This window comes from Rhinoraja longicauda, chromosome 16 (assembly GCF_053455715.1).
Source record: "Rhinoraja longicauda isolate Sanriku21f chromosome 16, sRhiLon1.1, whole genome shotgun sequence".
NCBI lineage: Eukaryota > Metazoa > Chordata > Chondrichthyes > Rajiformes > Arhynchobatidae > Rhinoraja > Rhinoraja longicauda.
Genome location: NC_135968.1, coordinates 6,413,307 through 6,437,425, shown reverse-complemented (window position 1 = coordinate 6,437,425; position 24,119 = coordinate 6,413,307). Strand labels below are relative to the sequence as shown.

General features: G+C 47.8%; 1 protein-coding gene across 2 annotated transcripts in view; it reads right to left on the bottom strand.

The window, feature by feature from the left end:
* Positions 1–24,119, bottom strand: part of LOC144600868 (uncharacterized) — a 52,481-nt gene that overhangs the window by 23,319 nt on the left and 5,043 nt on the right. For both annotated transcript variants that reach the window (XM_078412750.1, XM_078412749.1), the window contains exon 2: positions 17,707–18,467. In XM_078412750.1, the coding sequence (XP_078268876.1) occupies positions 17,707–18,467 (761 nt within the window). The remainder of the gene's footprint in view (positions 1–17,706; positions 18,468–24,119) is intronic.

Genomic DNA, 24,119 nt, shown 5'->3' with positions numbered 1-24,119 from the left:
GGCATGCAGGTGCAGCAGGCAGTGAAGAAAGCGAATGGTATGTTGGCATTCATAGCAAGGGGATTTGAGTATAGGAGCAGGGAGGTTCTGCTGCAGTTGTACAGGGCATTGGTGAGAACACACCTGGAGTATTGCGTACAGTTTTGGTCTCCTAATCGGAGGAAAGACATTCTTGTCATAGAGGGAGTACAGAGAAGGTTCACCAGATTGATTCCTGGGATGGCAGGACTGGATAGACTCGGCTTGTACTCGCTGGAATTTAGAAGATTGAGGGGGGATCTTATAAAAACGTACAAAATTCTTAAGGGGGTTCGACAGGTTAGATGCAGGAAGATTGTTCCCGATGTTGGGGAAGTCCAGAACAAGGGGTCACAGTTTAAGGATAAGGGGGAAGTCTTTTAGGACCGAGATGAGAACGTTTTTTTTCACACAGAGAGTGGTGAATCTGTGGAATTCTCTGCCACAGAAGGTAGTTGAGGCCAGTTCATTGGCTATATTTAAGAGGGAGTTAGATGTGGCCCTTGTGGCTAAAGGGATCAGGGGGGTATGGAGAGAAGGCAGGTACGGGATACTGAGTTGGATGATCAGCCATGATCATATTGCATGGCGGGGCAGGCTCGAAGGGCCGAATGGCCTACTCCTGCACCTATTTTCTATGTTTCTATGTTTCTATGAACTCAGCGGGTCAGGCAGCATTTCTGGAGAAAAGAAAATGATCTTTCGGGTCGAGACACTTGATCAGATTGGGGCTTGAGCCGAAACGTCACCTATTCCTTCTCTCCAGAGATGCTGCCCGACCCGCTGAGTAATTTGTGTCCCTCTTCTGCAGGCTTGGAGAAAGCACACCGATGCCGCTACGTCCTGAGAAGGCTCAGGACCAAAGATACTAGAGGAGCAAGATGAACCACTCCGTTGAAATCGCCTCTACTGAAGTGTAGTACGCAACAGAGCGTAACGTCTGCCATTTTAGTAGGCAAAATCCGCCGTCCGTTATGCCTCTCGCAGTGTAATCAGTGTTTTGGGGGAACAGTATGTGCCATGATACCATAAAAATGCTGAATATATCTCATCTATCAATTCGCAGATTTTTATTATTTTTCTTTTTATATGTTTCTGCAAGTTTCTGCCTACTAAAATGGCGCCGTGACACTCTACGGTTTTTAGGGTCAAGTGGCCTATCTTGCTCTGCTCTATTATCTTTGCTCAGGACGGCCGGCATGCCCTCAGCAACTCTCACCAACGTCTACAGATGCGCCTGTCATATGTTGAAAGACTGGAGCGACTAGGCTTGTATACACTGGAATTTAGAAGGATGAGAGGACGAAACGTATAAGATTATTAAGGGGTTGGACACGTTAGAGGCAGGAAACATGTTCCCAATGTTGGGGGAGTCCAGAACAAGGGGCCACAGTTTAAGAATAAGGGGTACGCTATGTGGAACTGAGATGAGGAAAAACTTTTTCAGTCAGTGAGTTGTGAATCTGTGGAATTCTCTGCCAAGAGAGAGCTAGATAGAGCTCTTAAAGATAGCGGAGTCAGGGGGTATGGGGAGAAGGCAGGAACGGGGTACTGATTGAGAAAGATCAGCCATGATCACATTGAATGGTGGTGCTGGCTCGAAGGGCTGCATGGCCTCCTCCTGCACCTATTGTCTATTGTCTATCACGCACCGCTCATGAAAACTAGAGCAAACCGGACTTTGAAAATGGCGCCAAAACATGGTGCCTCTTACATGTGGGCTCAGTAGACTATTTCTGTAGACTTGCTAATGGGGAATGGGGGGGGGGGGACTGTTTAGTTTAGTTTAGTTTAGAGATACGGCGCAGAAATAGGCCCACCCAGTCCGCGCCGACCAGTGATCCCCGCACATTAACACTGTCCTACACACACACACTAGGGACTTTATAATTACACCAAGACAATTGACCTACAAACCTGTGCGTCTTTGGAGTGTGGAAGGAAACTGGAGCCCCCGGGAAAAACCCACGCAGGTCACGGAGAGAACGTACAAACTCCGTAAGGACAAGCACCACTAGCCAGGATTGAACCCGGGTCTCCGGCGCTGTAAGGCAGCAACTCTACGGCTGCGCCACCATGCTTAGGCATGGCAATACTCGACTAGAGTGTTTGTATGAAAGGAATTCCACTGTGCGTTTTACACTTTGTACACATGACAATAAAAGCACCACTGAACCATTGGCCCATCGATGGGCTTCGGAATCCTGAGCTCATTAAAGCATTGTTGGTCAGAGGGCTCTGCACAGGATGTGATGTCCCTGAAGAGCGTGTGGGAAGTGAGCACTTGAGTCCTGGCCTCCAAGTCCACAGTAACAAGCCCCTGTTTGAGTGCCTGGCACAACCAGTGCTGGCGTGTTGCCACTGATGCCACGCCTGAGGTATCCCAGCACAGCAAAACATTCCCAGAAAGAGCCAGCATACTCACAGGCTTTGGAAGAATGAATGTGCAACCGAAAGCCCGGAGAAATCGCTCTATCAGATCTCCCAATATCAGTCAAGTGTTCCTTCAATCTATATACTAAAACTCTCGTTTGTTTGTTTGTTTGTTTGTTTGTTCCTGAACTACAGCCACAATGGTACATGATAGCGCGACAATTTTGGGCCACCTTACTCACCGTCGTCCCTTTGGTGCTAATGGAAGAAGTTTTATTGAAATCGGTGTTATATTTTTAAAGTTATTCACAAAGTTATTCACATTCTACCTCCTAGGGAGGGAGGGAGGGTGGTGGAGGGTGGAAGGGAGGGAGGGGGGAGAGGGAGGATAAGGGGGGGTTGAGGGGGATGGATGGGGTGCAGGGGAGGAGGAGGGAGGGAGGGGGAGGGAGGGAGTGTGGAAGGGGGAGGGGAGGGCAGGAGGGAGGGGGGAGGGCAGGAGGGAGGGGGGAGGGCAGGAGGGAGGGGGGAGGGCAGGAGGGAGGGGGGGAGGGCAGGAGAGAGGGGGGGAGGGCAGGAGGGAGGGGGGAGGGCAGGAGGGAGGGGAGGAGGGAGGGGGAGGAGGGAAGGGGAGGGGGAGGAGGGAGGGAGGGGAGGGGGGAGAGAAGGGGGAGGGGGAGAGAAGGGGGTATGGAGGAGGGAGAGGAGGGAAGGGGAGGGGTGGAGGGGAGGGGAGGAGGGGAGGGGGGAGGGGTGAGGGGAGGGGGAGGGGTGAGGGGAGGGGGGAGGGGGAGGGTGGGAGGAGAGGGTGCTGCACCAATGCAGGAGAGCTTTGGGCCCAACGGGTCCACTTGGTCGAGTTAGTAATTAAAAGGCGCAAACTGGCACACCCTGTTCTTGTTCTACAGAGAGTGCCATCCTAGTGGCAGAATTGCAGAAGTGCAATACACACTCCACAATGCAGAGAGCTGTGGGCGTAGCCCAGACCATCGCACAATCGTACGGGATAAAGCAGGAATGGGGCACTGATTGTAGATGATCAGCCATGATCATATCGAATGGCTCGAAGGGCCGAACGGCCTACTCCAGCAACTATTTTTCTATGTTTCTAACTTCCCGTCCATTGATTCCATATGCACTTCACCGCTGCCTCGGCATGGCCAGCAGCATAATCAAGGACTGAGTCTCCCCGCTTGTCACTCCCTCTTCTCCCCTCTCCCATCAGGCAAGATGTACAGAAGTGCGAAAACGCACACCTCCAAATTCGGGGACAGTTTCTTACAAACTGTCACCAGGCACCCGAACCATCCGACCAACAACTAGAGAGCGGTCCTAACCTACCATCCACCTCACTAGAGACCCTCAGACTATCTTTAATCAGACGTTACGATTGAACACCTTCTTCCGCTTGTATTGACACAGCTTGGAGCTTCAAGCCTCAAACCAGAACTGTTTGGTTTAGTTTAGCTTATTATTTTAGTTTAGGTTAGTTTAGTGTCACGTGTACCGAGGTAAAGTGAAAAGTTTTTGTCGCATGCGATCCAGTCAGCGGAAAGACTATACACAAGAACCTCGGGGACCAGTGGATTATCTTTAGTTGGACTTTACTGAACTTTATGTTGCACTGTAAGTTATTTCCTTTATCCTGTATCTGTACGCTGTATCTGTCCACTGCTGTTCCACCGGTATCTTTTATTTTGAGACTATGACACCCAATTCGAATCTCCTCAGACACACCCACCCTACAATAATTCTGCATGTTTTGAAAAGGCAACCCATGTTTCATGATAGAAACAAGGAACTTTAGATGCTGGTTGACAAAAAAAAGATACAAAGTGCTGCAGTAACTCAGCGGGTCATGCAGCATCTCTGGTGAACATAGAACGGAGACGTTTCGGGTGGAAACATAGAAACATAAAAAATGGGTGCAGGAGTAGGCCATTCGGCCCTTCGAGCCTGCACCGCCATTCAATATGATCATGGCTGATCATCCAACTCAGTATCCCGTACCTGCCTTCTCTCCATACCCCCTCATCCCTTTAGCCACAAGGGCCACATCTAACTCCCTCTTAAATATAGCTAATGAACTGGCCTCAACTACCTTCTGTGGCAGAGAATTCCACAGATTCACCACTCTCTGTGTGAAAAAAAACTTTCTCATCTCGGTCCTAAAAGACTTCCCCCTTATCCTTAAACTATGACCCCTTGTTCTGGACTTCCCCAACATCGGGAACAATCTTCCTGCATCTAGCCTGCCCGACCCCTTAAGAATTTTGTAAGTTTCTATAAGGGCCCTTCTTCGGACTTTTATTTTGTACAGGGGATTTGTACAGGGGATTTGCACAGGGAGTCTGAAGAAGGGTCCTAACTTGAATTGTTACCTATCCATGTTTTCCAGACATGCTGCCTGACCTGCCAAGTTACCCCAGCACTTTGTGTCCACGTTTCCTGGTGTTCATCAGTAAGGTTTCTCTGCATTGTGATATGGGCCAAGCAAGAATATTTATCGAGACAGCATGGAAAGAGGCCCAACTCACCCACGCCGACCAAGATGCCCCATCTATACTTGTCCCATTTGCCTGCATTGGGCCCATATCCCCCAAAATGTTTCCTTTCCAAATGTCTGCACAATCTCTGAATCTCCTAAAATTTTAAGATACAGCTTGGAAACAGGCTCTTCAGCACCGACCAGCGATCCCCACAAATTAGCACTATCCTACACACACTGGCGACAGTTGTACATTGATACCAAGCCAATTGAGCTACAAACCTGTCCGTCTTTGGAGTGTGGGTGGGAACCGAGGATAGACAATAGACAATAGGTGCAGGAGGAGGCCATTCGGCCCTTTGAGCCAGCACCACCATTCAATGTGATTATGGCTGATCATTCTCAATCAGTACCCCGTTCCTGCCTTCTCCCCATACCCCCTGACTCCGCTATCCTTCAGAGCTCTATCTAGGATCTTGGAGAATACCCACGCCGCCACAGGGAGAGCTTACAAACACCACACAGACAGCACCCGTCGTCGGGATCGAACCCTAGTCACCGGCGCTGTGAAGCAGCAGCTCTCCCGCTGCGCCACCGTGCCGCCCGGGGACACGGTTTGTCACGGACAAAGGATCAGCAGCAAAGGATCACTGTGTTTCCTGGAGAATTTGACTCAGGACCGTAACTCGATGAAAGCATTTCGAATGTCCACTCTGCCACCGTCCGAACAGGTCCACGGATGATGCGGTCTCCCAGGTTCTGCACACCGCTCTCTCTCATCTGGACAGCCAGAAGGGGGGGCTATGTGAGGATGCTGTTCATGAACTTTAGTTCAGCTTTCAATACCATGGTCCCCACCAGACTGGCTGAGAAGCTGCTGGAACTGGGGCTAAGCACCCCTCTGTGTGCCTGGGTCCTGGACTTTCTCACCGCCAGGCCCCAAGTGGTCAGGATGGGGGAACACACATCCAGCCCCCTCACCCTGAACACAGGATCCCCCCAGGGTTGTGTCCTTAGCCCCCTACTGTACTCCCTGTACACACATGACTGTGTGGCCAGGTTCAGCTCCAACTCCATCATTAAGTTTGCTGAAGACACTGTGGTGGTGGGCCGGATCTCCGACAACGATGAGAAGGCCTACCGGGAGGAGGTGGCTGATCTGGCACTCTGGTGTCAGGACAGCAGCCTCCTCTTGAATGTCACAAAAACTAAGAAGCTGATTGTGGACTTTAGAAGGGCTCAACATCCAAGGATGTACACGCCACTGGAAATAAATGGGTCAGTAAGGTGCAGATCAAGAGCAAGCAAGATTATGGGGGACCCCTACCACCCCAGCAACGGACTGTTCCAGCTGCTACGGTCAGGCAAACGCCTCCGCTGCCATGCTGTGAAAACGGAGAGGATGAGACAGAGTTTCTTCCCACAGGCCATCAGGACTGTTAACTATTATAACTCCAGGGACTACATTTTTTTTTTCTGTATTAATTTTAATTTATATGCTGTAATTGTAATTTTTTTTGCACAATCCGCAGCCTTTGCCACTTTCATTTCACTGCACATCGTGTATGTGTATGTGACAAATAAGCTTGACTTGACACTTTCACCAATTGTTCTCGGTCATCTCACGACAGCTTTGCCCTCTGTTCCGTCCCATTGTTCAGAAAGAATGAGGAGTGCAATGGAGAATTTCCCCCTGTTCCTGTACTTTCCCAGGCAGCCTGTGCGAGAATGGGAACTCATTGTCATGAAAAAATTCCGAGACTCCGTTAGAGCACATTCCAGGCTGTGTCCAGTATCGCCATATTTCTCATCTCCTTCCCATCGCTGAACAACTTGTGCTCAGGAGTCAGGTCACTTCCACAGCCCTGGGAAACAAACACGCTGATTTGGAGTCGACCTCCGCCATGTAAATTTCTAAGTGTGGTCTCTGTGGCCAGAGTTGGGATAAGGTGGGATGGGGCTGTTATGAGTTTTTACGATGACAAATGCAGAAGTCGCAATTTAAAGACAACTGCTTTTAGATTGATTGAATGCGTGATGGCCAAGGGATTAAAAATTAGAAAGTATTGTGGATACTCAGCAATAATAGAGGGAGAAAAATGACAGTTACTGTTCCAGAGTGTTATAGAAAATAGACAATAGACAATAGGTGCAAGGGGTAGGCCATTCAGCCCTTCGAGCCAGCACCGCCATTCAACGTGATCATGGCTGATCATTCACAATCAGTACCCCGTTCCTGCCTTCTCACCATACCCCTTAACCCCGCTATCTTTAAGAGCTCTATCCAGCTTTCTCTTGAAAGCATTCAGAGAATTGGCCTCCACTGCCTTCCGAGGCAGAGAACTCCACAGATTTACAACTCTCATCTCCGTTCTAAATGGCCTCCCCCTTATTCTTAAACTGTGGCCTCTGGTTCTGGACCCCCCCCCCCCCCCCCAACTTTGGGAACATCCTGCCTCTAACGTGTTCAATCCCATCATAATCTTATATGTTTCGATAAGATCCCCCTCATCCTTCTAAATTCCAGCGTATACAAGCCTAGTCGCTCCAGTCTTTCAACATACAAAAGTCCCGCCATTCCGGGATTTAACCGAGTGAACCTACGCTGCACGCCCTCAATAGCAAGAATGTCCTTCCTCAAATTTGGCGACCAAAACTGCACACAGTACTCCAGGTGCGGTCTCACTAGGGCCCTGTACAACTGCAGAGGACTTCTTTGCTCCTATATTCAACTCCTCTTATCATAAAGGCCAACATGCCATTATCTTTCTTCACTGCCTGCTGTACCTGCATGCTAACTTTAAATGACTGATGACCAAGGACACCCAGATCTCTTTGTACTTCCCCATTTCCTAACTTGGTTTGTACTTCCCCATTTCCTAACTTGTCTCCAGCATTCACCTCCATTCAGGAGACATTCTGTCTCCAGTTATCTCCAGCATTCATATTTATATTTCCCGATTTTGAGCATTACATTCTTTTGTTTCCCTTTCGATGTTTATTGGTGTCTGGTGTTGTTTGCAAAACAGAAGACAAAATGCCCTTTGCTTTGTGACTCCGTTCTTGATGTCTTCCTGGGGGCTGTAAGGAATGTCAGAGACATTGGCCTGAAATCATGTCACAATCTAGCTTCAGAGGTGAGCAGTGGTTTAGTTTAGCTTTAGTTTCGAGATACAGCATGGAGACGGGCGCTTCGGCCCACCGAGCCCGCACCGACCAGCGATCCCCGCAAACCAACACTACCCTACACGCACGAGGGACAACTTTACAATTACACCGAGCCAATTAACCTACAAACCTGAAGGTCTTTGGAGTGTGGGAGGAAACCGAAGATCTCGGAGAAAACCCACGCAGGTCTCCACGTACAAACTCCGTACAGACAAGGACCCGTAGTTGGGATCGAACCCAGGCCTCTGGCGCTGAAAGTGCTGTAAGGCAGCAACTCTACTGTGTCGCCCATGGTCTTATGCATAGGCCTGATCTTGCAGAAGGTGTGACAGAACTCAAGTGAGAGGCAGATAATGGAGTTAGATCTCCATCAGATAGAAGAATTGGTATCTGTAAAAACACCCTCATCTTGCAGCTTAAGCCCTTTCCTTTCATCATTAAGATCATGGCCAATCCCATCTAAATACATAGAACATAGACCCGTACAGTGCAGGAACAGGCTCTTTGGCCCACAATGTCTGCCAAACATGATGTAAAGAGTCACGAGTCAAGAGTGTTTATTGTATTGTCATACGTACAAAAGTACATATGGTCTGAAGAAGGGTCTTGACCCGAAACGTCACCCTTTCCTTCTATTCAGAGATGCTGCCTGTCCCGCTGAGTTACTCCAGCGTTTTATGTCTATCGTGGACAATATGACAAATAGGTTCACCTAATCTCCTCTGCCTGCACGTGATCCATATGCTTCTACTCCCTACATGTATCTTCAATGACCTTTTGAATCCTCTTTAAAACTTACGTCCCCAAGGGTTTTAAATTGCCAGCCATCTTGGAAGCATGGATGTGTGGCCTTTCATCTAAGTCATGACTATATGTAGCTGGGAGTGGACACTGATCTTATTGAGCCCACTAACTTGACTGTTAGATAAGACAGTTCAATGAGCTTTTTGTAACTTTGTTGGCACCTACTGTCTCGGTGACATCTGCTGTATGATTTTACTGGATTGAATGCAAAAACATAGAATCTCACTGTATGTGACAATAATGTACAATTGAATAAAGTATCATTGACTGTTTATTCGGATCCTTTGTTTACTCTCTTATAATCAATCCTGCATGCGCTCTGTCATATTATGTTCAATCGCATAAAGTTGTTCGTTCGTTCGTACAGTACAGCTGCCTTTGTTGTGGCACCGCCTCCAAGGTTTAGCTTTCGGTTTAGGTTTATTATTGTCATGTGCACCGAGGTACTGTGAAGAGATTTGTTTTTGCATGCTGTCCAATAAACAGTATATAAATACAATCAAGTCCAACTGAAGTACAATAGGTGGAGCAAAGGGGAAGATACAGAATGCAGAATAGAGCATTGTGGTGCAGAATATTCCATAGGTAACGTACAATGTCCACAGTGGGACAGAGATTAATCAGACAGTACCTTAGCTCATGGAAACATCGAAACATAGAAAATAGGTGCAGGAGGAGGCCATTCGGCCCTTCGAGCCAGCACCACCATTCATTGTGATCATGGCTGATCATCCACAATCAATAACCCGTGCCTGCCCTCTCCCCATATCCCTTGATTCCACTAGCCCCTAGAGCTCTATCTAACTCTCTCTTAAATCCATCCAGTGATTTGACTTCCATTGCCCTTTGTGGCAGAGAATTCCACAAATTCACAACTCTCTGGGTGAAAAAGTTCCTTCTCTCCTCAGTTTTAAATGGCCTCCCCTTTATTCTAAGACTGTGGCCCCTGTTTCTGGACTCACGCAGCATTGGGAACATTTTTCCTGCATTTAGCCCGTCCAGTCCTTTTATAATTTTATATGTCTCTATAAGATCCCCTCTCGTCCTTCTGAACTCATGGAAGGACCGTTCACAAACCCGATAACAGTGGGGGGAAAAGCTGTCCTGAGTCTGGCGATGCGCACTTTTAAGCCCCTGTACCTTTTCCCGAATGGGAGCAGGGAGAAGTAGGAATGAGTGGGGCGGGACAAGTCTCCGATTGTGTTGCCTGCTTTCCCAAGGCAGCATGGTGTAGATGGAGTCAATGGTGGGGAGTCTGGTTTGCGTGGTGTGCCTGATGACATCTGGTCTTTTACAAGTCGACATCTATTCATCTACGATGCTGTTACATTCTTAACAACAACTTCGTGATGGTTGGCGTGAGCAGAAAGGCTGTTTTCTAGGCTGCTTGACTCTAAGAACCTAATATTAAATCTGTGACAAGCTGCTTTTTGTAAGACTCTGCTTAAACAGATAGGTTTTTATGTGTCTTGCAACGATAACAATGTATGTAGCAATTTCTTAAAAACAGATGAAATAGTCTGTATTCCCTACCTTCTCCCTCTCCTGAATAGATTTACTACCTTCCAATTTGCTAGAAACATTCCAGAATTTAAGGAAATTTGGATGATCATAATCACTGCATCCACTTTGACTGTAGTTTCTTAATTGAAACACTGACATGCAGGCCATGACTTCCAAGGATTTAATTGGCATTTAGACCTCCTCTTATTTTCTCCAGTAGTTTAATTTTACTGACGTTCATTAATTTCAGATCCTTACTGTCATTAGCCACTTTGTCCTCCACCCTTTTAAATACATTATTCCACGATGAAATCAGATACATTGCTTGGTTAACATCATGCTATGCATTCAGGGTGAAACAGTGGTAGAGCCAGTGCTTCGAAATGCCAGAGACCCGGGTTAGGTCCTGACTACAGGTGCTGTCTCTACGGAGTTTGCACGTTCTCACTGTGACCACGAGTTTCCTCCTGTTTCCTCCCACACTCCAAAGACGTACAGGGTTGTCGGTCAATTGGCTTCTGTAAATTGTCATTTGACCCTAGTGTGTAGCAAATGGGGTGATCGCTGGGCCGAAGGGCCTGTTTCCACACTGAATATATAAAATCTAAAGTTTCTTTCCCACTGTTATTGTCTCATAATCCTAATCTTCCATGCTACCACATTGGATCCTGTGCGCTTTTTTAAAATCAGCACTTTCTCTATAAATAACGCTGTAATTTTGTGACACTATATTCTGCACGCTGGTATTTTTCTCCTTTCAGCACCTATTGTACTTGTGCATAGCTTGTGATTGTACTCATGTACAATATGGTTTAACCGGATAGCAGGCAATCAAATATTTTCACTGCATCTCAGTATATGTCACAATAGTAAACCAATACCAATGTAGACACAAAATGCTGGAGTAACTCAGCGGGACAGGCAGCATCTCTGGAGAGAAGGAATGGGTGGCATTTTGGGTCAAGTCCCCTCTTCAGACTAGTCAGGGGAAAGGGAAACGAGAGATATCGACAGTGATGTAGAGAGATATAGATGTAATACACTTCTGCGCAAATGCACATTGGTTTTGCCATCACAGGTTGGTTAGTTGTGTTGCAATGGATATGATGCCAATACTCTCTTATCTCTCTGAAGAGTATGCAAGGAATGTCAACTATTTATGGTTCTTGTAAAGAAGAAAACTGGTCAACTCCTCAGAATTCCTGAAGCTTTGGCACATTGCTTCAGGACAGCTTAGAGAAGATTTACGTGAAACCTGGCGATTATCAACAGAGTAAACTGATGAACTCCTGGTTGCTCTTGGTTCATTAAAGCAACATTCGCTGCAAGCTCGGGACATCTTCTCACCCTTCTCTGATGTAGGGGCATTTGAGGAAACTGCAGAAACCTTTGACTATGTATCTGGCAAACTGCTTCAGAGTCATAGAGTGATATAGTATGGAAACAAGCCCTTCGGCCCCCAACTCGCCCACAGCATCAATAATGTCCCTGCTACACTAGTCCCACTTGCCTGCGCTTGGTCCATATCCCTCCAAACCTGTCCTATCCATGCACCTGTCCAACTGTTTCTTAAACGATGGGATAGTCCCAGCCTCAACTACCTCCTCTGGCAGCTTGTTCCATACACCCACCACCTTTTGTGTGGAAAAAGTTACCCCTCGGATTCCTATTAAATCTTTTCCCCTTTGCCTTGAACCTATGTCTTCTGCTCCTCGATTCCCCTACTCTGGGAAAAAGAGTCGGCGCATTACCCAATCTATTCCTCTCGTGATTTTGTACAGCTCTATAAGATTACCCATCATCCTCCTGCGCTCCATGGAATAGAGACCCAGCCTACTCAACCTCTCCCTATAGCTCAGACCGTCTAGCCCTGGCAACATCCTCGTAAATCTTTTCTGAACCCTTTCAAGCTTGACAATATCTTTCCTATAACATGGTGCCCAGAACTGAACATAATATTCTAAATGCGGTCTGACCAACGTCTTATACAACTGCAACATGACCTCCCAACTTCTATACTTAATACTCTGACTGATGAAGACCAAAATGCCAAAAGCCTTTTTGACCACTTTATCTATCTGCGACTTGACCTTCAAGGAACCATGCACCTGTACTCCTAGATCCCTCTGCTCTACAACACTGCCCAGAGGCCTACCATTTACTGTGTAGGTCCTGCCCTCATTCGACGTCCCAAAATGCAACACCTCACACTTTTCAGTATTCAATTCCATCAACCATTCCTCCGCCCACCTGGCCAATCGATCCAGATCCGGCTGCAATCTTTCACAACCATCTTCATTACGTACAAAACCTCTAACTTTTGTATCATCAGCAAACTTGCTAATCTTGCCCTGTATGTTCTCATCCAAATCATTGATGTAGATGACAAACAGTAATGGGCCCAGCACCGAACCCTGAGGCACACCACTAGTCGCAGGCCTCCCGTCCGAGAAGCAACCTTCCACCATCACCCTCTGCTTCCTTCCATGGAGCCAATTTGCTGTCCATTATGCTATCTCTCCTTGGATCCCATGCGATCTAACCATCCAGAGCAGCCTACCATGTGGAACCTTGTCGAATGCCTTACTGAAATCCATGTACACAATATCTACACTTCTGCCCTCATCAACCTTTTTGGTCACGTCTTCAAAAAAATCAATCAGATTTGTGAGACACGACCTTCCACATATAAAACCATGCTGACTATCCCTAATCAGCCCTTGCCCATCCTAATGCTTGTATATCCTATCCCTCAGAATCCTCTCCAGTAACTTACCAACTACAGATGTTAAGCTCACCGCCTACAGTTCCCAGCATTTTCCCTGCAGCCCTTCTTGCTTTAGTTTAGTTTAGTTTAGAGATACCTCGTGGAAACAAGCCCTCCGGCCCACCAAAGCCGATCAGTGATCCCCGCACATTAACACTATTCCACACACACACGAGGGACAATTCACATTTATACCAAGCCAATTAACCTACAAACCTGTACGTCTTTGGAGTATGGGAAGAAACCGGAGCACCTGGAGAAAACCCACGCAGATCACGGGGAGAACACACAAACTCTGTACAGACAGCACCCATAGTCAGGATCGAACTTGGGTCACTGGCGCTGCAAGCGCTGTAAGGCAGCAACTCTACCGCTACAACACCTTTTGGATACTCTAATTTACTCCCTGTGCATTCCTACACATTCTTCCACTGCCTTCAGGCTGCAATGCCCAGAAATTGGTTTGCAACCTGTTTGTGAAGTATTTCAACATTTACCGCCACTGTGTCGCCTTTACTAAACTAATCAGAACAGATACCATACTGCATAACATGGATAGGTGAAGTTTCCTTTCAAATGTTTATTTTGGAATTTTTGTGCTTGCAGACTTTAACCAGCGAGGCTCCTTCCTTCTTAATTAAAAAAAATCAAGGTTTTGATCTGTCGTTAAGATGTGGAATGCATTGCCTGAAGGGGGGGTGGGGGGGGGGGCAACGGTGGAGCAGCAGTAGAGTTGTTGCCTTACAGCACCGGTGAACCAGATTCAACCATGACCGCGGCTGCTGTTTGTACAGTTTGTAAATTCTCCCTGTAACCGTGTGGGTTTTGTCCAGGTGCTCTGGTTTCCTCTCGCATCCCAAAGACATGAGGGTTTGTCGGTTTAATTGGCTTCTGTTCGTTTAGTTTCGTTTATTGTTACGTGTGCCAAGGTACAGTGAAAAGGTTTAGTTTCCTGCTAACCAGTCAGCAGAAAGACAATACATGATTACATGAAATCGATCCATTTACAGTATAGGTACATGATAAGGGAATAACGTTTAGTGCAAGGTAAAGTCAGCAAAGGCCAATCAAATATCTCCGACAGTTATCAAAGAGGTCGATAATTGCTCCTTGTGGGTAGGGTGCAAAAAGTGGAATAACATAGAACTAGTGTGCAGGTGATCGGTGGTCGGTGTGGACTCGGTGGGCTGAAGGACCTGCCTTCCATACTGTATCTCTAAACTAAACTAAATTGACACAGACCAAGCGGGTGGGAAGAGTGGAAAGACATATGTGGAAAATTCTGATGAGCACAGTCTTGTCACTGCATTTTCATTGGCAGCAATAAGCATCAGAAATTCTGGCAGATCACAGGGCCACTCAATGAGTGTTCCAAAGACAGACACAAAAAACTGGAGCAACTCAGCGGGGCAGGCAGCATCTCGGGAGAGAAGGAATGGGTGACGTTTCGGGTCGAGACCCTTCTTCAGACTTCAGAGTTCTGAAGAAGAGTCTCGGCCCGAAACGTCACCCATTCCTTCTCTCCAGAGATGCCGCTGCCTGTCCCACTGAGTTACTCCAGCTTTTTGTGTCGATCTTCGGTTTAAACCAGCATCTGCAGTTCCCTCCTGCACAATGTTCCAAAGATATGCAGTAACATTTCTTTCCCAACCACATGAACACACCCTGTTCCAAAGGTGAGCAAAGAAACAACAAAGAAACTGCTATTATTTAATACACAAAGTGCCAGAGCACAGTCCCACGAAGAAAATCTCCTCAAAGTATGTCAACTTTGAGAAAATTCCTCTCTCTGACGGTAGTTCTGTAAGACCCTCTCTCCCTCTGTGATCCCTGCTGCTCTCCTGCTTTTCAATCCACCTATCACTCACAAGGCTTTGTCCAACCCACACCTCTCTTTTCCAATTTTCTTCCCCCTACTTTCAATTTTATTGAAACATATAAGATTATTAAGGGGTTGGACACGTTAGAGGCAGGAAACATTTTCCCAATGTGGGGGGAGTCCAGAAACAGGGGCCACAGTTTAAGAATAAGGGGTAGGCCATTTAGAACAGAGATGAGGAAAAACTTTTTCAGTCAGAGAGTTGTAAATCCGTGGAATTCTCTGCCTCAGAAGGCAGTGGAGGCCAGTTCTCTGAATGCTTTCAAGATAGAGCTAGATAGAGCTCTTAAGGATAGCGGAGTCAGGGGATATGGGGAGAAGGCAGGAATGGGGTACTGATTGAGAATGATGAGCCATGATCACATTGAATGGTGGTGGTGGCTCGAAGGGCCGAATGCCCTCCTCCTGCACCTATTGTCTATTGTCTATTGTCTACTCTGATCAGCCCGAGGAAAGGTCCCGAGCTGAAACGTCGCCTGTCCATTCCCATCACATAGTGCTGGAGTAACTCACAAGTTCACAGGTTTGTAGGAGTAGAATTAGGCCACTTGGCCCATCGAGTCCACTCCCGCCATTCAATCATGGCTGATCTCTGCCTCCCAATCCCATTTTCCAGCCTGCTCCCCATAGCCCTTAACACCCATTTTAATCAAGAATTTGTCTATCTCTGCCTTAAAAATTATCCACTGACTTGGCCTCCGCAGCCCTCTGTGGCAATGAGTTCCACATATTTACTACCCTCCGACTAAAGAAGTTCCTCCTCGCCTCCTTTCTAAAACAGCGCCCTTGAATTCTGTGGCTATGTCCTCTGGTCCTCGACTCTCTCCCACCAGTGGAAACATCCTTTCCACATCCACTCTATCTATGCCTTTCATTATTCCGTAAGTTTCCGTAAGTTTCCATGAGGTCCCCCCTCAACCGTCTCAACTCCAGCGAGAAGAGTTGCTGTCAAACGCAGCGCCTCAGGCAACATCTCTGGACGTTTAGGTTAGGTGACATTTCCAGTCGAGACCCTTGTTCGGACTGTGGAAATCTCCCTCACAAATGTGGCCTGACTCGCTGAGTTACTCCAGCACTTTGTCTTTTACTCAAGATTCCAGCATCTGCATTCCCTTATGACAGACAGCAGATGCAGGAACAGTGCATAATGCCTGCCATTATTTATCGCTATGTGGTTCAACGCAAGGACAGTGATAAAGGCGGTAAATGAGCAGCGGGGAGAGATTAGACATGTGTAAATACTTTGTAGCAACTGCTGAAAGTAACTGCGAGTTGTCCTGCCAACACTTATCAGGGTTGGGGAAAGATTCAGCGGCATTTAAGGGAGGAAACTTGTTGCACACAAGCCGTTCTGTCTGTAAGTGTGCAAAAGATACCAGGGAAAATCAGATGTGCCAAAATGAATCCCAGAGGGTGGCGGGTATAGGAAACAAGCTGTGTGAGAAAGCAGAAGAGAAGTTAGATGTGGCCCTTGTGGCTAAAGGGATCAGGGGGTATGGAGAGAAGGCAGGTATGGGATACTGAGTTGGATGATCAGCCATGATCATATTGAATGGCGGTGCAGGCTCGAAGGGCCGAATGGCCTACTCCTGCACCTATTTTCTATGTTTCTATGAAGCAAGGAACTGCCAATGCTGGTTTCCAAAAGAAGGCACAATGTGCTGGAGTAGACCAGCAGACCAGGCAGCATCTCAGGAGAAGACAGATAGATGACATTTCGAGTTGGACCCTTCTTCGGACTGATTGGAAGGGGGAATGCGCCTGATATTTAGTTTCACTGCTGTTAACATTTTATGTCATCAAACCGCTGCTTCCTAATTTCCCCACCATCTTTAGAGTCACAGTGTGGAAACAGGCCTTTCGGCCCATCAAATCCGTGACAACCAGCAACCACCACACACATTCGCTCGCACTACCCTGCACACTTGGAACAATTTACAATTTACAGAAGCCTCTTAACCTGGAAATCTGTATATCTTTGGAGTTTGGAAGGTAACCGGGGATACCCGGAGAAAACCCAGGGGTCACAGGAACGTGCAAACTCCGTGCAGACAGCATCCCTAGTCAGGATCGAACCTGGGTCTCTGGAGCTGCAAGGCAACAATCCTACCACTGCGCCACTATGCTGCACTTGGTCCCACTCGGTCACTTTTACAACATTATTTCGAATGCCTTTGAAGATCTCGGTGGCGCTGTGGTCGAGTTGCTGCCTGACAGCGCCAGAGACCCGGGTTTCATCCTGGGGTGCTGTCTGTGTGGAGTTTGTGCGTTTTCCCCTGTGGGGTTTCTCCTGGAGCTCCGGTTTCCTCCCACACTCCACAGACGTACAGATTTGTCGGTCGATTCGCTTGGTAACATTGTAAACTGTCCCTAGTGTGTGTAGGATAGTGTTATTAGTGTAAAGGGATCGCTGGTCGGCACAGACTCGGTGGGCCGAAGGGCCTGTGTCCGCGCTGTGTCTCTAAACTAAACTGAACCTCCTTGAGAAACGTCCCAGAGTTCCATTTAGTCACCAAAGTGTGAATCGGGGACAAACTGTAAATGCTAAAAGATTGTATAAGAAAATAACTGCAGATGCTGGTACAAGTCGAAGGTATTTATTCACAAAATGCTGGAGTAACTCAGGGGGTCAGGCAGCATCTCAGGAGAGAAGGAATGGGTGACTTTTCAGGTTGAGACCCTTCTAAAGATTGTATGATCTCTTACCTCGCTTAATCTGCAGCACTTCTCCATGTATTTGTCCAGACTCTGGTTTGATTGTCCCCTCGTCAATGGTTGGTGATCTAACTGTGTTGCTGCATCTCGCCGTTCGGTCATTCCGCCTTTTGCAACTGGGAGAGAGCCGGCGTCGGCAATGACTATTTCAACGAGCGACACACGCCTGGGCCGCTTCGCCCTTGCGTCCGCGGGTGGTGGGCTCGGACTGAAGTGGCTGCTCGACCTGTGGTCCTTTGTCCAACTCGTGGACGCCCTGGGCTGTTCCCCGACCTCCGCCGCGGCATCCAGGTCTTCCCGGTCTTCCTTGATGCACGCCGCACCGGAGTTGGCGCAGGGACTGGCCGGGGGCAGATGTTGAACCGCAGGGGAGATGGAGGTGATGCTCAGCGCCATGCCAGAGTCACAGGATGAAACTCTCCGGTGTATAACGAGGCTTTGCTCGGAGCCCGAGGGAGTCAATGGAGAATTGGCACCGCTTGGAAATTCGGCGCCGGAGTCCTCCGATTCGGACTTGTACAGCTTCAGGACAGTGCAGTTTGCCGACCCCTTTCTGCCGGCGAGCCCTGAGAACACGTTGTGGTACCCGGGCTTGGGCGGATCGGCGCCGCCGTCAGTTCGTGGCGTTGGGTTGTCGTTGCTGGCCCCGGCTGCCGTTGGGTGGCGCGAACTTTGCTCGCACTCTGGGCCATTTCTCAGGGCTGTCACCTTGGTCAACACCACGTTCTTCTTGGATGACTCCTGTTTCGCCACTTCCGAGGCACAAGGGGGGAAAAAAAACCCCACAACATTGTTAGGTCCAGTTACTTGAACAGTGGAAATCACCTGTTTTGATTTATTTTTGTTGCAGTTAAGCTGCAAGAAGCCAAATACCTCCGTCAGAGACAAATTTCCAGAAAACAGACCCAAAGGGCTATTCACAATAAACTGGAGTAACTCCCGCAGAAGGACTTGGACAGGTTAGGAGAGTGGGCAGAGAAGTGGCAGATGGAATTCAGTACAGCAAAATGCAGAGTCATGCGTTTTGGTAATAAGAATAAAAGCGTAGATTGGTTTCTAAATGGAGATGGAATCCAGAAATCGGAAATGCAAAGGGACTTGGGAGTGCTGGTGCTGGTACAGGACTCACGAAAAGTAAATTTGCGAGTCGAATCGGTAGTAAGAAAAGCAAATTCAATGCTAGCATTGATATCAAGAGGACTGGAATACAAAAAAAAACAGAGATGCAATGCTGAGGCTCTAACAGGCCGCATTTGGAGTACTGTGAGCAAATATGGGCCCCATATCTGAGGAAGGATGAGCTGGCTCTGGAGAGAGTCCAGAGGAGGTTTGCAAGAATGGTTCCAGGAATGAGTGGGTTAGCATATGATGAGTGTTTGAATGCACTGGGTCTCTATTCGCTGGAGTTCAGAGAGTTGAGGGGGGACCACATTGACACTTACAGAATAATGGAAGTCATAGAGAGAGTGGATGTGGAGAGGATGTTTCCACCGGTGGGAGAGTCCAGGACCAGAGGTCATAGCCTCAGAATTAAAGGACATTATTTTAGGAAGGAGATAAGGTCAGAGGGTGGTGAAACTGTGGAATTCCTTGCTGTGGAGGCAAAGGCTTTCCTTGCTGTGGAAGCAAATTCCTTGCTGTGGAGGCAAAGTCAGTGGATATATTTAAGGCAGAGATAGATCGATTCTTGATTAGTACGGGTGTCAGAGGTTATGGGGTGAAGGCAGGAAAATGGAGTTAGGAGGGAGAGACAGATCATCCATGATTGAATGGTGGAGTAGACTTGATGGGCCGAGATACTGCCTGTCCCGCTGAGTTACTCCAGCATTTTGTGTCTACCTTTGATTTAAACCAGCATCTGCAGTTCTTTCCTACTCCTTTTAAAGTTGCTTGGCTCACTGTAAAATTTATTATGCCACTGTGTAACTTTTCAAAAATGAGTTAAAAGTATGTCAGGGGTATGAAAAGGAATAATGTCAATTGACTGGAAAAAAACTGCCAGTCCGCGTTGGGACTTTATTGTAGCTCTACCGCAAAGGCAATATTATTTTCATTTTTGCAATGCCCACTTTGTTTTTTCTTTCAGGTTGGTATGGTCTGTGTCTGGAAACGGGAGGATACGCCTGCAGGCTTGGCAACTCCACTGCTCCATGCTTCCAGGAGTTTTATTTGTCTAGAAAGGAACGGCAGATGTTGGTTTATACCGAAGATAGGCAAAAAAGGTGCTGGAGTAACTCAGGGGGCCAGGCAGCATCTCTGGAGAAAATGAATGGGTGAAAGTTTTGGGTTGGGACCCTTCTTCAGATTGAGCCGCTGCCTGACCCGCTGAGCTACTCCAGCACTTTGCGTCAATCATCAGGAGTTTTGTTTTCCTGTTTTTGACTCTGACTTCCGGATTTGGCCTTTTTCTTTTGCTCTGTGTGTTCGCAATTATCTCCTGCAGCCTTGACGAAGGAATGGCAGCAAAGAGACAGCCAACGATCCCATGCCTGACCTCTCTCCCACACTGGCACAGATGGGAGACTCTCAACAACCTCATGTAGGGTGAGACGAAATGTGTAGGGAAGGAGCTGCAGATGCTGGTTTAAACTGAAGACAGACACAAAATGCCGGAGTAACTCAGCGGGACAGGCGGCATCTCTGGAGGGAAGGAATGGGTGACGTTTCGGGTTGAGACCCTCATTTGCATATTTATCCTTCATTTGTTCACTATCTCTACATCACTCTCTATATCTCTCGTTTCCCTCCTCCCTGACTAGTCTGAAGAAGGGTCTTGACTCAAAACGTCACCCATTCCTTCTCTCCAGAGATGCGGCCTGACCCGCTGAGTTACTCCAGCATTTTGTGTCTGTCCCATGTAGAGTAAATTGTCTGGTTCAACCCATCTTGGAAAGCCTGATGAAGACATCCAGAAATATCCAACGGTGTGTACAATGAACTCTCTAATTGTAGGTAACTAATCTACAAATACCCCCCCCCCCCACCACCACCCACCCCCACCCACACACACACACACTTCAACCACCTCTCTTCCCTGGGCTCCATCAGAATGCATATCCATTTCTCCCTTTCTCCTTCCCCATTCCCTTTCACCTACTCTGCTTCCTCTGGCTTCACATTTTGTGCCTCTTCTATCCTCATCTCATGCTCTTTGCCATTTTATCCCTGGCCTTTGTGCAACAACCTGTGCATCGAACTCCTCCCCCCCCCCCCCCCCCCCCACACCTGTATCCACCTATCGCTTCCCAGACTTTGTTCTACCCCCCCACCTCTCCTCCAGCTTTTCCCGCCCCCACTGATGGCAAAGTGGGGGGGAGTAAGCTGGAAAAGAAGATGAGCAGGACAGAGTACTCCCCCTGCAATCAGTCTGAAGAACGGTTCCAACCCGAAACGTCCACCTAGCCATGCCTGACTCGCTGAGTTACTCCACTGTTTTGTGTTTTTTCTATGATCCGGTGTATTGGAGACACAATGAGCTGCAGATGCCAGAATCTTAAGCAAAACACAATGTGCTGGAGGAACTCAGTGGGTCAAGCAGCCTCTGTGGAGGGAATGGACAGGCAATGTTTCGGATAGGGACTCTCCTTCATTCTTCAGGGTCCCACCCCAAAATGTCGCCTACCCATTCCCTCCACAGATGCAGCCTGACCTGCTGAGCTACTCCAGCACCTTGTGTTTTTATCTAGTGTGGTGCATTGTTATATGTTTACATTCACTTTAACATATGCAGCTGCGCCAGAGAGCAATGGGTATCGATCTTTGAACACATGGGCACCATTATTCCAATTATCCTCTCCCATTTCTCACTTCCATCTCCCTTAACAGAGATTCTCTCCCCCCCTCTCTCTCTCTCTCTCTCCCCCTCTCTCTCTCACACACACACAAACACCGTGACCATTACATTTCTTTTTAAATCAAACCACAAAATGAATTACGATGTGTGGGAAGGAACTAGATGCTGGTTTAAACCGACTATAGTCTACAGACTCAGTCTGAAGAAGGGTCTCGAACCGAAACGTCACACATTCCTTCTCCCCAGAGATGCTGCCTGTCCCGCTGAGTTACTCCAGCATTTTGTGTCGATCAAATGAATGACTATGTTTTTGGAAGTGGAAAGTTGGGAGGGAGGGAGGGGAAAGTGGGGGTGGGGGGAGGGACGGAGGTCAGGGGAGGGGGAGAATAGGGTTCACTCAGTGACGACACCCTCTCCCCTTCCCTGTCCCCCCTCTACGAGGAATGGGCCCAACGGGTCCACTTGGTCTAGTATTTAATAAAGGGCGGCACAGTGGCGCAGCGGTGGAGTTGGTGCCTTGCAGCGCCAGAGACCCGGGTTCCCTTCTGACTGCGGGTGTTGTTTGTACGGAGTTTGTAGGTTCTCCCCGTGACTGTGTGGGTTTTCTCCGGGCGCTCCGGTTTCCCCCCATACCCCAAAGACGTACAGGTTCGTCGGTTAATTTGACTTGGGTAACAATTGTATGTTGCCCCTAGTGTGTGTGTAGGATAGCGCTAGTGTGTACGGGGATCGCTGGTCGGCGCGGACCCGGTGGGCCGAAGGGCCTGTTCCTGCGCTATGTCTCCAAACGAAACTAACAGTAAACACACAACTCTGATAACCACACCAGTGCAGCACTTTGAATGTGATCATCCCTTTAATTTTCCAGGATAAAGTTGTCCACAAATAGCTGTTTGCTCTCACAGGCTTCACTTTGATGATAAAGTCCTCAAGGCACTTGAGTTGATGGGACTGTCCCTCCCTATTTAGACCTAAGTGCTTGCAATTTTCCAGAGCCCTGTTATCAACCCGCAGAGCCCTTACTCTGCATTGGTTTGCGGTGCATCCCTGGGGATTTCTTATTTTTGCTTCAGTCAAACCTACCTCCTCAATGTTCAAAACGTTATTGCCTTTGTCCCTTTATCCCCTTTAACATGAACCAGTGCACTGTGTGTGGACGGTTCGATTGTATCACGACACAGTCTTTCTGCTGACTGGATAACACACACCAAAAGCTTTTCACTGTATCTCGGTCCACGTGACATTAAAACTAAACCAAGTGTAAGAAAATAACTGCAGATGCGGGTCCAAATCGAAGGTATTTATTTCACAAAATGCTGGAGTAACTCAGCAGGTCAGGCAGCATCTCAGGAGAGAAGGAATAAACTAAACTAATGTTCCTTCCAAAATAACACCTGTTCCGCTGATACGGGACACCCTCATCGACTGTGACCACACATGATCCGTGCAGTGTGCTGAGTCCGTGCTGAGTAACCACTAACTTCTGTGAGGATTGTTTACTCATTGCTTGGCTACAATTAACCTCAAGCCACCTTGAGTGCACCTCTCACAGGGCAATGTGGCCTGAGGCTCCTGAAGTACACCCAAACCCTTCTTGGAAAAATAGAAACACAGAAAATAGGTGCAGGAGTAGGTCATTCGGCCCTTCGAGCCAGCACTGCCATTCAATATGATCGTGGCTGATCATCCAAAATCAGTACTCTGTTCCTGCTTTCTCCCCATATCCCTTGATTCCGTTACCCCTAAGAGCTAAATCTAACTCTCTCTTGAAAACATGAATTGGCCTCCACTGCCTTCTGTGGCTGAGAATTCCACAGATTCACAACTCTCTGGGTGAAAAAGTTTTTCCCCATCTCAGTCCTAAATGGCCTACCCCTTATTCCTAAACTGTGACCCCTGGTTCGGGACTCCCGCAACATCAGGAACATTTTTCCTGCATCTAACCTCTCCATCCCTTAAGAATTTTATATGTTTTTATAAGATTCCCTCTCATCCTAAGTTCCAATGAATATAAGCCCAGTCGATCCATTCTTTCATCATATGTCAGTCCCTCCATCCCGGGAATTAACCTGCTGAACCTACCCTGCAATCGCTCAATAGCAATAATGTCCTTCCTCAAATCAGGAGACCAAAATTGCACACAATACTCCAGGTGAGGTCTCACCCAGGGCCCTGTACAACTGCAGTGCAGCATCTCCTTGCTCCGATACTCAAGTCCTCTCATGATGAAGCCCAACGTGCCATTTCCTTCCTTCATTGCCTGCTGTACCCGCATGCTTCTTTCTTCAAGGGAGTGTCAGACTGCTCTATTATCTGTACTGTTGAAGCAATGGGCTATCAGTGCAGGCTTACTGCATGTACAGGTTGAGAGGTTTTAACGAACAGTACAATCTGGATCAAAAAGAAAGCACTCAGATCGCATCTGCAGTTTATGCTTTACTAATGATTTCAGCATCTGCAGATCCTAGTGTCTCTAGCACTCAAGCACAAAGGTGATGCAGCAGTAGGGTTGTTGCTTTACAGCGACAGAGACCTGGGTTCAATCCTGACTGCGGGTGCTGTCTGTACAGAGTATCTACCTTCTCCCTGTGACAGACCGTGAAGGGTTTTC